This window comes from Botryllus schlosseri, chromosome 3 (assembly GCF_051294905.1).
Source record: "Botryllus schlosseri isolate E-star chromosome 3, Bs_hap1, whole genome shotgun sequence".
NCBI lineage: Eukaryota > Metazoa > Chordata > Ascidiacea > Stolidobranchia > Styelidae > Botryllus > Botryllus schlosseri.
Window position 1 is genome coordinate 11,631,143 of NC_137238.1, and position 17,673 is coordinate 11,648,815.

Below are 17,673 nucleotides of genomic sequence, written 5' to 3' on the forward strand. Positions count from 1 at the left end.
AACTTTTAATGCGATCAACAACCCTCAACGTTTACATATGGCAGAAAATTGAGGATTGAATTCACTTATGTTCACTTTTGACTGCTTCTGTTATTCATGAATGGCTTGAATGATTTCAGACCATTTTCTATACCGAAAATCAAACGTGCAATCATCGCAGTTGTGGTTACTTGGTTTATATCCATCATGTTAGCATTAATACCGTTGATGCCTTCACTGGAGGATTACTTTCTGAAAGATGTGTTGTAAGTTGATTTATTTTACAATTTTGTGATGACCTGTGCATGTCGTATTTTCCCTGCTTCTACTTACACCATTTGTCATAGAGGGGTTTTAAAATGTCTATGTATGATCAGTTATATCTATAAATCCTCCGGAAAATATGCGATATCTCTTAATTGAATTGTTTTACCCACCTATAATGATTTATATGTGATGGTAAAGTTGATCGAATAATGGGCCATTCAAAACAAGGGAATCAATGACGATCGCTGTTTCTAGATTCAATGACACTGCGATCTTCAAAACAAAAGTGAATCAGAACGACAAGCAACATTTAATAAAATGGTTGGGCTTGCTGAACAAGAATATGACTCAAGAACATGACGACAGGTAGTCAATCCACTTCCTGCATATATTCAATATGCCACTAATAATTAGGTCAATCTCTATTACAGTACTGAATGGGGTAAATTGAGAAGACTCATTTCTCAAATTAATAAATACAGTCCCATAAAAGCTACAAACGAGTTCGGATATTATTCAAGTCACATGGTCTGCCTCCCGACGTTTTTCCCGGATCGAAACAAGGACGGATCATGGGCCTACACATTCATCATTCTGATGCTCAATTTCCTGGCATTCGTCTTCATGTTCGTCTGCTACATCATACTATACAGGTATTTGGTTTCTACCTACGTATAGTTTGCCGTGTACCCCAAAGCTTAAGAAAGACACATTAACAAAGATATATAATATAAAACTCAGGTCCCACATATACAAAAGAAAAAGGTGCAGCAATATATTGTGCAGTGATGGAGAGTGATATACACCATAGAACAGGCGTTCTCAGACCTTTCTTGGCCGTGGACCATTTTCCGGTGTGAAAATGTGCTGTGACCTTATCCTGGAGTTATAATCCTGTTCAATGCGTGGTAATCGTCGGCGCCGCTCTGTCTATTTCTCTAAAATATGCGAATTTTTCTCCTAATTTACTGATGATATTTGAATGTAGACCAGCAGGGGTGTCAAACTTAACTTGCATTGCGGGCCGGATTCAAACCTTCAGATCGCTTGCGGCCCGCACCTTTCTCAAAATCCATGCCCATTCACTTGAATACTTTATTATTAAACATGTATGCGTGATAGTATATTACATCATATTACGGATCCTAGGGTAATAGTAATGGGCTCTATTGTAATAACACCTTTATTTGCAAACAATCGAATTGGCAAAATTACGTATTACGTATTACGTATTACGTATAAAATTAATAAAGTTATAAACCATTAAAATAGTGGCGCCATCTACGAAATATGTTTGCACATTGTATGTCTTTTACCAAACCAACTGAAGTTGCGATGTCAGAATATTCAATATAATGATACAAGCAATTCATGTGACTCTTACAATATGTACAATGATTTCCTGGGCGGACATTTTAAACTGACTCCAAAGATTATGAGCTCCGCTCAATCAATTGCGATTCGTTACGGTGGTGCATTATACCTCCACCAGAATTTTCTAATAATTTGCAATTATGGCCATTTTTATCTTACAATAATAGGACTTGCCTAAGTACAGTAAATTCATAGGTCAATTATTATACTTCATTCCGAGTTGATTGCACACCCCTTTTAGCGGCATACGACATTTGACCGACCCTGCCGGAATACTTGGTTACTTCAGCATTACATTCCAGTTATTATGAACTCGAAATTATTTTAGTTGCTGTTAGCCGTAGTTTGTCATAAATTTTCTTAACGGCATTGTGGCCCACCTCAAATGCTCATGTAGTCCACCGGTGCACCATGGCCCACCCTTTTACAACCCCTGTCATAGAATGATATATAGTAACGTGTGCTTTACAGAGGTGGCTGTGCAACTTTAATACACTCCTAAATTGGGAATCATGAGAAGTTCTATTGTAGGCAAGAAATACATCTATAAAATAAAAATAACTGAAATGTGAAATGCATCTATAAGGATTCATCAGTTTTCATTTCTCATTGAAGTCGACGGCGTTCCTTGGTGGCAACAACGATTTCTACACTATATTTCAAACATCGGTATGGTGTAATGATATACTGAGTCTGTAATGGTCCATTGAAAGACGTCACATATGATCCAATTGTGCTTGTGATATTGCAACAATTCAATGTTTCTGTAATATTCTCAATGTTTCTGTATCATTCACGAATACTAACTAAGTGTTCAATTGTTACTACATCTAAAACGTTGTCATTTTGGAGACTGCCATACTTTATGATCCTTTTCGAGCTACCAGTACACATTTGCCATTCACATGAGTTGTAAATCGGGATTCCCAACTCCTCCAGTAACCGATGGCCACAATATCATATCAATTCCAGTATCACGACAGTACACAAACCTACCAAAAGTAGCTTTACGGTGAAAACGCCGTTTCTTATGATCGAGAGTGAGATATCTTCACTTTCCTGCGAAGTTATATTTTCTCAATTCGAAAGGATGTTAAAAGTTCCAAGTATTTCTATTCCAAGTCCCAAAGCGCATGTCATATCATTTAACGTGTGTTTACGGACTACTCTAGGTTCTGATTTATCATCGATTTCAACATCGTCATCATTAGGCCTGCTGTCCCTAAGATCTTCATCTTGATACAAATTATCCAACGTATATGAGTTTCAAGTTACACTGGATAAGCTGGATAGGTCATTGGACCTATAGCTGAGAGTAAATGTAATATTTGTTTTTCTTGCCATATCCTGCAGTTTGCATCTCATAAGTGTCTGAAATATCCTCGGATGATTGCATGCTCTAACCAAAATTGGGATAAATAGGCCTTGATCAGTCAGTTTCCAAACTGGGGGGGGGGGGGGGGGGGCACGCCCCCTTTGGGGGGAGGGTAGGAAATCATATGAGGGGGCGCGAAGTTGTGGTCAACTGAAATTTTTTTGCGCTCTGCGCGATTTACCCAAGATTCATAGTGATTGTTCTGTGTATAGTCTAAATTTCATATTATCTCATCGACAGTCATAACCTTACATGCCATCAAACTATCAGCTGGGATTGCTGGCATTCTGGTTGCATTTTGTGATATGAAAATAAGGGGGTCGCGAATTCTTTCACAGGGGGCTTGTCCAAAAATGTTTTAGAACCACTGGCCTAGATCGATACCAATACATATTTCAATTGGATCTTTGGCTAGGGCTATATAATTTATTAGGCTATATGACAAAAGTGTGGATTTCTATATGCTTTGGTATGCAACAGTAATATGACTAAATTCGTGAAAAATTGTATATTTTTGGTATATGTCGTTGAGCAAAAAATTGAAGTGGTAGAAGAAACCAGCGGCATTATTGGAAACGCCAAAATTTGCCAGAATCAAGTACAAAATCAAAGTCAACAAATTGTGCGTTCAAAATTGCTGCCCAATGATGATTCTATATTTTGAGATATTTATCGTATTGCGTGAATTCCACAGAAGAGCCACCAACCGAAAGATCGCACAATCATCGACAGCTTGCAACAAACTGGAGAAGAAAAATGCGGCAATGCAACGTAAACTTACCAGGATTCTCGCGTCTGATTTCTTTTGCTGGATTCCAGTCTGCATCATGGGCTTTCTGCATTTTGCAGGTATCAAAACGTAGTAAATTTGTTAATTTCTTATCATAACCCTTTACATTTTTTGTGCTTTAACTGCATGTCGGAATCCGTCTCGAACACTAATTTTGCTCTAATAACGCTATGTAACAAAATTTTGCAAAAGTTTTAGTTAGCTTAAAATTTTTATGTATTGCGTTTCAGTATTTCAAACTAATTACCAAAATACAAAAAAAAATTCTGAAGTGTCACAAATTTTGCAGAAATGTCAATTTCTTTAAATTTTGATTTTACTCATAATTGCTCCGTATTATTCATAATAATTCTTTATTGAAGGTAAGATAACGCCAAAGAAAAGGTTAATATGACCAAATATAGCTTACTCATGCATCAAGTAATAATTAAAAACTGTAAAAATCCTTAGAAGCGGTTTTGTTTGCGTGACTTGCGGCTGTGAAATGAAAAATATTATCTTACTATTGACCACAAATGACATCATGTCAATACATTTGCAAAATTTTAATTGACCAAAAATTTTCTGGATTGTGTTTTGTAATTCGAAACCAATCACTAAAATACTAAAACTTTTTATGAAGAGTACCTAGTCTTTAAGAAATGTCACTTTTTGTGATTTCTTGTTTTACTTGAAATTGCCCTGTAACAATACGCATAATTCCTTATTGGACGAACATACATACTAACAAAACTAAGGAATATGCACAAATAGTGGCTACCATAGACTATTGAATGATGGAAACACTTCAAAAAATGTCCGAAGTGATTTTGTTTGCATGATTTGGGTCTATAAACTGAGAAATTTGTTGGTATATTATGGACCGCAAATAATGCCCCCTCATGATGCAATTCCACCACTCGTAATATCTTCTTTTCAAATCATGCATATCCTCCTAAAACACGTCACTATGCTCCTCGCCTACATCACCTATATTTGAACTAATAAAATCAAGGTGAAAATGCAGGTAATGCGTTTTAAGGACTTGCCCATTTTTTTTAAATATATCTCGATCATATTGTTTATGATTTATATCCATTGCTTCGTTTATTTCCATTAAAATTTTCAACTACATCTCGAAATGCCTTTAATGCCTCTGCTCCTGCTTCTCTCGCAGTCATTTTATTATCAAGTCGTTTATAATAAATTTCGAACATTCCGGCATAAGCAAGGTGAACCTGCCACAGAAAAATACCGTGAATATCATTCATGCCCATTTCTCGACGAGGGACATCGTTCCCTAGTTTCAACCTTGAAGTCAGAATTTCCCCATTAGATTTAGTGGGTCCCAACTAGATCATCAAGTTCGTGTTGGTTCGGAATATGTGGATTGGGATTTAATATCTAAATCGGAGATCTTGAAGTCGTCATTGGAGTCATTTTCTGTATATTTAAGCAATGTCGAATCTTAAGGAGCTTTTTTTGCCTGATAGCTTGGGCAGTGAAAACTTACTGCAATACGGAAGACGTGCTTAAGAGGAGATGGCATAGAGAAGGATATGCAATGTCAAGTCATTTTCTAGTTAGTCTAAACCTTGGATTGTCACCCATACAGAAATAACAGTCATCTATACGGTTTCGAATTTCCCTAGCAAATGACATTGAATGCCGATCTTCCCTTAGCCACCCATCCATATTTCAGCGGTATGTTTCACAGATTACATGAAATGCCCAGTTTTTATCTCTTGTCTCCAATCTTCATGCCAAAGTAAAGTTAATAAGTATAAAAACCTTACTTATATCTATATTTTGTACTAAATTTGTTTCAAACTGCTAGGCAGACCACGGATATATAAAAAACAGCCAGCACGTAGATTGCATTCGTGATGTTGACATTAATGACGAGATTGTACTCGTTTGATCCACAATCTGGAAATTAACCCTAGCAGTGCTCTTCAACCTTTTTCGTCGTGGTACACCCTTTTAGGGTATACTTGAAACTGGTACACCCCTGACCGGATAACTCATTGATTCCGTATAGTAAGCCTAGACCAGGGGTGTTCAACCTCCATTCACGGCCGTGCTCCGATTCCTTACATAGCATACTACCGCATTCCGGCGTAGAGTCGTAATGGCCCATCTGAACGTCATATAATCAGGATTCTATAACTGCCGTACCCCACACCCGCTCCAAGACATATGAAGTTTTAGGCCATGTAACAAGATGCGATCCTAGAAGTGTGCCAGAATAATCGGCAGCGAGAAAACATTGTTCAAAAAGGACCACCCTTTTGCTGGCTGAAAACCTCGAGGGGACCAAGGGGCCCGCCCGAATTATTTTTATTTACGGGCCCTACATTTTCCAAAACATTTCATTTTGATTGTAAATCTTAAAGTAAATCTGATTACAGAGAGAGAGAATAACACAATTTATAACAATATGCTTGCAATTTCTGATATTATTGACGGATTCAATCACCAATTAGAGAAAATTTCACGCCTCGCGCGATCTTACGCTATACACTAGCGCACTAACGTGTATAACCAATTTCGCTGACAAAGTAGCGGGTAAAACGTAGACCGTGATGAGGGGTCTACTGTTTGGTTTATGACGCTAAGGGGGCCCAATACCAACGTTATTTTAGGAGGCTGACGAAGTGCTGTTTTGGCCCTGCATATACTCATGTTAAATTGGCTGATGGCAACTTCACACCGCGGAGAGCGCTTGTGGTGTTCTGATTTCTTGAGGTATACCTTGCGTATAGAAGTTTTTACTTGTAACAGTAGTCGCGCGGGCGCTAAAAACTTTTACATGTGGAAAATTTATTTCGTCTATAATATGGGTAGTTTCATATATTACTGTCAACTATTTGTCCATTCTTGGCACACGTGAATGATTAAGCGATGGAACTGATGGAGGGGGTGTAGGCATACACGCATACGAATACGTCTTGGTATTTCTTTATGGGGTGCATCATTTTCCTTTACGGTTTGCATTTGTTCGGTGGGACTCAGATTACACTATATATATACAAAAAATCCTGGTCCCCTTAATCGCGCAAGCGTGAATAAAATTTTCAAGTTTGAAATCTCTCAAAGATTTGAGAACCTAGTCGTTAATTCAAATTTCTTATTAACGGACGCCAAAACACGCTCTAATTTAAATAATATGTTTTGAAAAAATATTGTTTAACGGCTGATTGCGACCGTATGTCTGCAGGTGCTGGCCTGTTGAAATAAGGATGAACAATCCTGCAACGTATTCGAAATGCTAAATACTAATCAGGGTTCGAGGATCCGGACCACCAGCTAGCACAGTGGTTCTCAAACTAGATCCCCTCGAGACACCCTAGCCACGCCCCTGTAACGATGTACACTGCGCTATTTATAAGGAGCTCACCGAAAGTAAAAATTCAATATTTCTGAACCGTCGCAGTGGTTTTCCCAAGCATCATTATATAGACCAGAGGTCTCAAACTCAAATGTACTCGCGGGCCAATTTCCTAGTTTTTGATGACGCCGCGGGCCGCAGCATCAATAATAGGGATATTCAATGTATAAGTAACAAGTAGGCCTCATTTGACCGGGCCTTGCAGACAGGCATTCCACAAACATCGTGAAAACAAAATTCGTCATTGTCCTATTCACGATTGACACGAAAAAAAAGCACATTTTCAATTATTTGAATAAAATTGTTTTTGTGCCGGGCATAATTTTTTAATTATTGAGTTATAGACATCATGCGAGAGGATGCATCATGACGTTGGAAATCTGTCGAGTTATAATATTGCAGCTAGTTGATCTTTGACGTGCCACAATTTTATGTAGAATATTTTAAAATCTACTGAAGATTGATCTGACATCATAGCATTTGAGCGCTGTAGCCTAATCCAGGATTTGATACAGTCGTTATGAGTATAGGCTATTGTTACAGTCATTGCCAAAGTCAAATTTAATCAGCACTAGATTCTGCCTTCGAATATTATTGGAACATATCAATAGCAACTTAAATATAATCATTATTGAGCCATAGTAATAGCATTGCTCCTTAACCTTTCTAGCGATCGTACCACTTGTGCTTCCAATAACATTTCTCGTATCCCCTGTCCATTTTCAACACAATTTCTGATGGTATCTATTAAAATCAGAATACCCATTCACATAAATCGCGCTTAACGCGAAGACAGTTTTAAAGTTGAATAAATTGGCCAAGAAAATATTCCACAGCATATAGGCCCATTTCCACAATGCATCTCGTAACCCTGATGTGGTGCGTCGAACCACGATGGGGTCCACGGACCCTGGTTAAAACCCCTGGGAATAGAAATGTCCAATCAGCGAAGAATTCATTGGTGCTACAGCTGTGGAACGTACTACTACCGTGCCCGCCACCGATGATAACATGGATAAAGAGAACAAACAACACTCAGCATGCAACCAACTATAATGGTTGCCATACTGACCTTATTATTATTATTATTATTTGAACAACAGTGGTGCTTTTAGCCTGTTGAAGGCTTTGTGCTCCACGACATGATAATTCAACGGTTCAATGCATTTCTTCTGTACTTTTTCATTCTTCTTGCACTCTCTCCGGCACGCTTCATCAGATCATCATCGGTTCATTTGCTGCCGAATTATAGCTCGGCTCACTGTAGTTGGGCTTTTTTCGAGTCACTGCATAGCAGCGAGGTCGGCGATGAGGAGCCCATAAAACCTCCGACACATAGTAATTAGTCCGAACCTGGATTCGAACCACGACCATTGGTGTCGTGACGCTGGCGCTTAACCAACTGCGCCACTCGCTTCCCCAAACCACCCCAGGCCATACTGACCTGATTAGATAGCTATATACCCTACGCAACGCAAGCTACAACACTTTGATATATTACTATTCCCCATGATAGTTTCATAGATTGTTGCGTCCGTAGGATTACCAAGTCACCGTTCCGAGTCGTAAGTCCTTCTCTGATTTTAATGCTTGACCCCACTTAACTCGAGCCAGTTTTATTCACCCAGTCAATCCGAAATCGGGTAATTTTAGGAAAGGCCGCACATAACCAAATCACAACTTTCAGTCACGAATCATCAACGGGTCATGTTTTATCATCATGAACTAGAAATGTGACGTAATAGCTGATCATCTACCGCATGGTGACTTTTAAAATTGATGTGATCGTGAAGTTGGTTGAGATTTCAGTGATTTTTATAGTAGCCTAGTTTTAGGGTGAACTTTAAATTCTTATATCTAAAAAGGATATATAGCACTTGAATATATTGTTGAATACTGGAAATTTCAAAAGGCCTTGGCGGGCCGCACAAAATGTTCTCGCGGGCCGCGTGTTTGAGACATCTGATATAGACGAATATTGCTAGCGGAACACATGTCATCTCCATCCTTTTCTACTCCAAAAGGAATCAAAAAGTCCATACCAACATTTAAGTGATGTGTACAAACATATGCTTATGATACACCAAAATGAATATATATACCTTACAAGCTCATACAGCTGATATGAACATATTTTACGATAATGCACGCCCGGTCAACTTATTGATGTTCTGAAGCATACAATTGCCTGTTTATTGTGATAGTTATATAGTAATCGGTCCATTTTAATTCGGATCTGGTACGCCTCTGTACACCCCACGTGAGTCCTACACCCTTTTAAAATTTTAGTACACTCTAGGGCAGGGGTGTCAAACTCAAATGGCGTCGCGGGCCGAAATTCAAGCCTTCAAATCGCTCGCGGGCCGGACCAGTCAACTGATCCCAGAATGTTACCTCGTGCTCTTGCTTTTCACTCGAATACTTCAAAAGCATATATAGTGGATACTACACGCGGATGGTAGGTTTTTTAAATTAGCAAGTCGCAACACCTTTATTCTCGAACAATATAGCTGGCAAAAATACGATGATTGTCCGGTTGAATAGACTACAACTCAGAGCCGCTAAAACAGTGGCGGCAATGACGATATAAGATGGCATATTCTATGCTCCCTTTGATTTAGTCGTAATCTGGCGTTAGCCCTACATATTTAATTGGAAACGCGGACCTTCGAATTTGGTTTATTGTTATTAGGCTACATCTCGACTCCGGTTCCTCTTATGTCTGGAGATCTATTGGGTTGAAAGCGACAAAACTATGCGACCACATATTTATGTAAGCAACATATTTCCATGTAAATTGCATACAACGGTTCCACATTGGCATCTTCGCTTCTAGTAAATACTATTTTTGGTCCATATTTGTATATAACTCTGAACTGAGTGTGCATTTTTAGCAGACTTGAAATTGGATATTAATTTCGCCGACTTGTTACTAGTGGCAACTAGAGTGAAACCACGGCGGCGTAGTCGGCTGGTTATAACGGGGCCTATTAACAAGGAAATATTTCGTGCAAAAAATCTTGACATTTGTTAGAAATGTGCTGGGAAATATAAGAATTCTTCAGTTTACTCAAAATTGCTTCGCGGGCCGGATGAAATCGTCTGGCGGGCCGTATGTTTGACACCCCTGCCCTAGGGTGTACGAAAACCCCGGTTGAAGAGCACTGCCCTACACCACTAAGGTTGGGGTCAAATTGATCCCAGGCGAACAAATATCTGAGCCATATTTTCGTGTGCGGTCGGATTGGTCTTACCAACCATGTAATCCTAAATGGTTTTATGCACTATAGATTGGAATAAAGCTTTAGCTGATTATCGCTTATACCTCGCCGCTATGAGCTATTGATTGAGCACGGGTCAGATTTTGAAGGTATAGTTGACAGACTAAGTATTTTTCTCCTCATTGTAATCAGATCGATTCCGACTGTTTATGGTTCTTTCGCATTGTTAATGTCACGTGGAGTCAACGATGCATGACGAATAACTTTCAGATTTATTTGCTGGTCAGAGAAAGTCAGTTTTAGAAGGATTGAGTTCGTGAATAATGTCTAGGCTTACTACATAAGATGTATCACATGTCAAACATGCATTGGACCGGATAAAGATTCTGATTGAATTTACTTTGTTGTAATAATTACCTGTTGCAATATTGTATCGAATTGTATTGTATTGTAGGCCTATTGTATTGCTGCATTGTAATAACAGTTGTAATAATGAACTGATGGGGTATGTTGGACCCCACCTCGCCCTTCGCGTTTGTGTGTTAAGCCTTAGGGGGGGGGATCTTGAAACGGGTAGACATTAGGGTTCAGAACGGGAAGATTCCTCGTTATGACGTCCTGCAGGGTGTTATTAGGCAGCTGTATAGCGAAATTGGTAAGAAAAAAGCATATTAACCGAAGGGGTCAATTTGACCCCACCTCGCCGTTCCTGTAATGGTGTTATGCCTCAGGGGGGAAATTTTGAAATGGGTAGATAGTAGGGCTAAAAAAAAGTAAGATTTCTCGTTATAACTTCCTGTAGGAGGTTATTAAACAGCTGTATAGCAAAATTAGTGGGAAAAAAGCATAATACCTACTGGGGTCAATTTGACCCCACCTTGTCATTCGTGTAACGGAATCCTACCTTAGTGGTCTAAGGTTAACAGAACAAAACGAAAAAGAATTTGAGATTGCTCGCTGTAGCCAATACTGACTAACTGAGACTGTGAAGATGATTGTCACTAACAACCAACTGTTATGAATTGAATGATGGATCAATATAGCGCCGCAGGTAGTACGAAATTCAATAAAGGCGCTTGAAAAACATGGTGTGGGAAGTTTAAAAAGCTTAAAATGACATTTTTAAACGACACTTGAGGCAAACAAATGCCGGAAACATGTTTTACGAAAGGATAGGGTGCACGAAATATTGCAAAATCGGCTCAACTAAATTTTTGTTACATGGTGTAATTCTCCAATCTCAATATGTAACCAAAATGTTATCGTAAAAGAGTAAATGTAAATATTCAGGTAACAGGAAATCTTAATACACCTGGTGGCAGTGTTTCAAATATGACTAAAACTTATGTAATACAGATTCTTAACGGGTATGATAGATATTGCCGATGATCTAGAGCAGTGATTCCCAACCGCGGCCCCGAGGGCCGCATGCGGCCCCCAGAAATATTAAGAAATTCAGTTATGACCAAAAATAATATTTATATTTATGAAATACACTGGCTTGGCTTGGAGTCTGGAGTTTTTAATTAGGATTGCAGGAAAGTCGTGAGTAGACTGCTATGGCTGCGTCACTATTGTTTCAATGCAATGTGCCATTACACTCCAGTTGAACGAGCAGTATTGCTATAGATATAGGGAGGATGGAGGTAGAGCTCGAACGAGTATTTTTAAAAATTTATGCATCTGTTTCAATTTTCTTTTAGGCGTGATTTCATGCTGCCAAATATCTTGATTTTTGGATACTCATCCCCAAGAAAAAATGGGCACTGTGCATATCGGCGTTGGCCATTGCTGCAGAGCCACGACATATTAGGTTTTCGGCCATGTATGCGACTCCAAGAAGTGTGTCATATCGATCAACAGCGAGAAAACCTTGGCCGAACAGGACTGCCCTACTTATGCAGACCGAAAACTTCGTTAGTTACACAAAATACTGTATTAGCAATCTGAACCCTACGAGACAAATACCATTCCGCAGGGGAAAATATATTGCAGTGAAGAAATACCAACTTGGAATCGTGTGCGTCTTTTAGTTTAGAAGCCTACGTTTGGGCGATTCTATATTTTTTTGATATAGCAGACAGGAGGTCACGAAATAACATGTTACGGAATCATGCTAACGGGCCCTACAGTTTCCAAGACATCTCACTCGGCTCTACCAGTAAATCTGATTACGTGAGCAGCTAGGACAAGAAATTGATAGCAATATATGCAATTCCCGATCATTATTGACCGATTTTATCATGAATTATCGAATATTTTCGCGCGTGGCGCTGGCTCACTGAACGGTACAACTAGTTTCGTGGCAAAAGCGAACAAGGTGATAGGGGCAGGTTTATCACCCTATGGAAGCCCAAGACCCAAGTTTATTTTTATTTTTATGTTTTCAGGGGGGCTGACGAAGTGCTGTTTCGGTCCTGCCAACGGGTATACGCCCGAAGATGTTTAAATAATATTGAGGAACCCCACCTTTCCAAACACACCTCCCTCGGCTCGACCTGTAAAACTGATTACGTGAGCAGAGAGAGGGTAAAAATTGATGGCAATACATATGCAATTCCCGATCATATTGACAGATTCAATCATCAATTACAGAAAATTTTGCGCCTTGCGCGTGTATAGGCGATAACGGCTGGCTTACTAAATCGCGCCGAAAGCAGCATAATTGGTAGTCTTATAGCTCACGACCGAAGCTTCCGGATAATTTGATGTGTTCGGTCTTTATCAAAAGATAGTGTCACACTGTTTCGAAAAACTAATTGAAATCTCGCCAGGGCAATAAAACTACTCCAAAATAGCCACCAAAGACCGATTTTTCTTAGCGATTGGAGCGCAGCAGCACAATGACCATAACAATGGCCAATGGCGTCAAGCGATTGATCGGAACAATGTCAATTTTCATATTTTGATGACTATTTTGGGTCCGTTTCATTGCCCTGGTATTCGTGCGGCTCCGACCGTACTCTGAAATTCTAAATTTGGCCGTGACACCGAAAAAGGTTGGGAACCACTGATCTAGAGTTTAAGCTGTTAAGTCAACCACGTCGACGTTACAGCATAATGGTTGTATCCACGCCTTGGTCGGTATATATACTGGATTCAGTTGCTGGGCAGACAAACTATTTGGGTCGCACCCAGAGCGCCCAGCAATTCGGTATAGCATGCAGTTGAAAAGGGATGGTGCTACCGAGATGACCATCGTAGTAGCAGATTGTACAGGAGTAGTTATCGCCAGATATCGTCCTGGGGCAAAAAGCCGAATAGCTAAGCCTCACTACCCCCCTCATACCTACCTACCTACCATCGTAGACCAGTAATTCTTAACCTTTAATATTTCAGCGCCCCCTTTCAAAAATTGCCTGGGTCTGGCGCCCTCCTATTTTAAGGACTGTAGTGAAAAAAATGGTGGACGAAGTCCGGTTTCGGGTTCGCTCTAGGATACAAAATCTAGTTAAAATCATTTGGTGAAAAATAACCCTAGCTATCCGTATAATTATCGGTTTAATAATATTTTCATCATAGCGTGAGGGAAATGTTCTAACGGGGAATTAGCAATCCAAAAGTGGCCTACGCCAAATTCATTTCACATGAATTAAAATAAACCACTGCATTCATGAAAATATCGTCTGTGGATATTTCGTGATGAGCGCATCTGAAAACGTTTTGATTTGACAGATTCTGTCGAACGTTAGTTTGCAATGACAACTCAGGGATATATAGAACTATTGAACTATTGTTGTACTATATAATCATATGCCCTTGCTACATCATCTACTGCGAGTCCATTTTCTTCAACTCCTACATACCGTCCCCTGAGCCCAATGCCCCCATTTCGCCCGCTGAGCGTCCATTCAAAATCCAAATCGCCCCCTGGGGGCGCTGGGGACATGGTTAAGAACCACTGGTCTAGTAACCAAATACAAATTAGTTGCCCGACAGTCAACTAGTAATAAACTGAATCTATAAATATAGTGTGACAATTTTTCTATTGGATAACGTAGAATTATGAAATATATATAATATGAATGACATGCATAGTTCAAACGGTGATTTCAAAAATGTTGCAGTTTTTATGCTATTCGAAGAATCCGATCCACCCAAACTTGGTTCAGGACTCCATAGTCACTATATAAAGCGGTAATATTTCAGTTAAAGACATACATATGTCAGTACCGCAGTTGATCAAACATGTGTCGTTTCTGCTCGTTATTGACAGGAGATATTCATTCTGTAACTATAACGAGTTGAACGCAATAATGTAGAAATGCCGCTCTCCGAGAACTTCATTTGTTTCAACTATAGGTCAATACCGCTTGTTGAAATTCTTCGAGGTTTAGTTCTAGACAGGGGGCATATGTAAATTGGAAATTATAGATACAGCGCACAGCGGTATGAAAAAAAAATCTAATGGCAAACATGCAATTTGAAAATCGTAGTTATATGAGAGTAACATAATGATATAAGTAGTCGACTGGTTTACCGCTTTGTGTACGCTTGAAGGAGACGTAATGACGTCTTATTCATTGTTTCTCGAGCTTTTTAGGGTTGGTTCCATTATTGTAAATCCGCTGTGACGTATTCGTACCAACGTAAAATTGTTGTAAATCTGATCTAATTCATCGTGTTATTTGCATAAATTTTAGATATTGCGCAGACCACGTCATTGAAAAGCTCTCACCGAGTGGTACCTGTTCCACAGTTTGAGAACAAAAAGTTCGATTAAAGTAATGCAATTTTTGATACATAATTCCAGGAATCGATATCCCGCCGGACGCCTATCTCCCTACCGGCCTACTTATTCTCCCGATAAACAGCGCTCTGAATCCATTCCTTTACTCCGACATGCCTGATCGCATATTGAGCTGGAACAGAAGATTTCTTACGTGCCTGGCAGTATCGGTCCGTCAATGGAGGAATGGAGGTCAGCATGTTGACTTATAACATCATCAATCCTGTGCTAAGAGAAATATTGGTCATTAGGTTCCTCTGCAGATATACCTCCAGCCCAAGTCGACGCCTTGGAACTGAACGTGATTGAAGGAAACAGAGGAGACTTCGTAGACAAGGATTGAGCTGAAACGCGAATTCTTGAAGCTTCCTTTCAAATGAGAGAATTCCAAATATTTTACAGGAATCTCATCTTACAATGGCAAAATACTCTATTGTATACGTATTTCGACTTTGGTATACATTAGTATGCATACAAACTGTCATGTATAATATGGCAAGTCGTTTGCATTGGCAATTCTAAGATACTGTTTTCAATGCAACTTGATTGTAAATATTGACTCGTGTAGGATTGATATCGCTTACGATCAGTGTCTATACTTTTATTGATGTTCATTTGAGAAGATCAGAGTAGTAATCATGACCAAATGTATTTGTGCACCTCTGATGTGGAGGTAAGGAAACTACGTCGTATGGCAACTGTTAGTGCTGTCCATGAAAGTCTGAAGATATAATCTTGAAAATATTCAGGAAAATTAATGAAAAATTCGTTAGGTTTTGCATTTCATCTACCTAGCAACAACTTACGAGGTCTGATATCGTATCATAGATGTTGTTTTGATTGCCAGTATTGACATTTTCATGTGTCAGTCGAATTTATGATTGGCGATTGCCGGTAGCTGTTTAGGCTAATAACTTTTTTTAGATGATACATTCCCGTATAAAAAGATTTATGTGTGAGCTTGCTCTATTCATTCACGGTGGGATTAGCTAATCTCAACCATTATGAGTGGAAAACCTATATAGACTTGTATTCAGTAAAAAATGAAAGAAAATAATTTCTTTTTCAGCGTTGCAGGTAAAGCAATATATTGATGTCGATTTTCATTTATTTCACGCAAGTCAGTGATGATCGAAATTCCATCGGGTGATTTATTTTCGAAATTTAATTATTAGTAATATACTTTACCACGACGTATTTCGGACGCGGTTGTATAAAACGTTCCTCGACCATTTTTGTTTGGTGTTTTTTGCTGCGACTCAATGATTCTATTTCGGATCGGTTATACATTTTGATCGATAAATAATAAACGTTGGTCCTTGGGAATTTTCGAAAGACAACGATCAGCGATTATACAGGCCCTGCGCATATAGAAACCAACATCGGAGGATTTAGAAGCGGCGCATAAACTATTTACGGTTGATTAGAATATCCATTGAGGAAATATTCCTAACGGCAATCATATATACCAGGGCTCTTCAACCGTTTGTATCATACACCCTAGGTTACCAAAAGGGTGTACCACTAAGATGGGGTGTAAGACTACAGGGGTGTACCAGATCCTAATTAAAATGGACCGATGACTAGCTATCGCATTAAACATGCAAGCATATGCTTCAAAACATGGTGACCAGATGTGCAATGTCATACGATATGTTCAGGCCGTAGGTAGGGGAATGTAGCTTGTAAGTTAGAATCTTTTTGTGATATCATAAGAACATGTTTCTTCTTATTTAAACGCTGGTAATGGACATATTGGTTTCTTTTGTGAGTTCCGATTGCGATATCTGTCTATAATGATTCTTCAGGAAACCACCACAAGAGCTCAGAAATATTGAATTGGTACTTTCTGCGAGATGCTTATAATTAGCCCAGTGTACTTCATTGCTGGAGCGTAGCCAGAGGGTCGCGTTTGAGAACCACTGGACTATATGGTGGTCCGGTTACATCGAGCCCTGATTAGTATTTAGCATTTCAAAGACGTTGCAGCCTTGCTCATTTCGACAGGCCAGAGGAGGCCAACCTGCAGTCGTAGGATGTTAAACAATTATTATGGGGCACTCAACACATATTTAAATTAGCGTGTGTTGGCGACTTTCAATATGCAATTCGAATTGACGAATTGGTTCTCAAGTCTTTGAGGCAGGGTTGTAATCAAGTGGCGAGATAGCGCAGTGGTATAATCCGCGGCTGCAACACCAATGCGTTGTGGGTTCGAGTCCGAGCGAGGTCGGCTTTAGACTTCCTATCTAAGGATTGGAGGTTTATCCAGGCTCCTCCTCGTTGTATCATCCGTGTCATATATGTCAGCGGTGACTCATAAAAGCCAAGAAGTGAGCCGTGCTTCACGTCGAAAGCTGCGGAGTAAAAATGTTGAAAATTGACCTGGTGCAAATGACAATAGTAGTCGACGAATTTATCAATACCTCAAAAACAAACAAACAAGGGCTGTAACCAAGTCCCAAAGCTCCGAGTGATAAGTCAATCTCACACTTTTGTAATTTTGACCCGAATCAAGTCGAGTCATTTTCAATTCACCACCGAGTCAAGTCAGCCAGCAAAGGGTCA

General features: G+C 39.4%; 1 protein-coding gene across 1 annotated transcript in view; it reads left to right on the forward strand.

Moving 5' to 3' along the window:
- LOC145434831 (lutropin-choriogonadotropic hormone receptor-like) overlaps positions 1 to 15,338 on the forward strand; it is a 509,016-nt gene extending 493,678 nt beyond the window's left edge. Inside the window, exons 12-15 of the mRNA XM_080312061.1 lie at positions 502 to 612; positions 678 to 899; positions 3,690 to 3,844; positions 15,130 to 15,338. Coding sequence (XP_080168187.1) covers positions 502 to 612; positions 678 to 899; positions 3,690 to 3,844; positions 15,130 to 15,317 — 676 coding nt within the window. The 3' untranslated portion in view covers positions 15,318 to 15,338. The remainder of the gene's footprint in view (positions 1 to 501; positions 613 to 677; positions 900 to 3,689; positions 3,845 to 15,129) is intronic.
- The last annotated feature ends 2,335 nt before the right edge of the window (positions 15,339 to 17,673 follow it).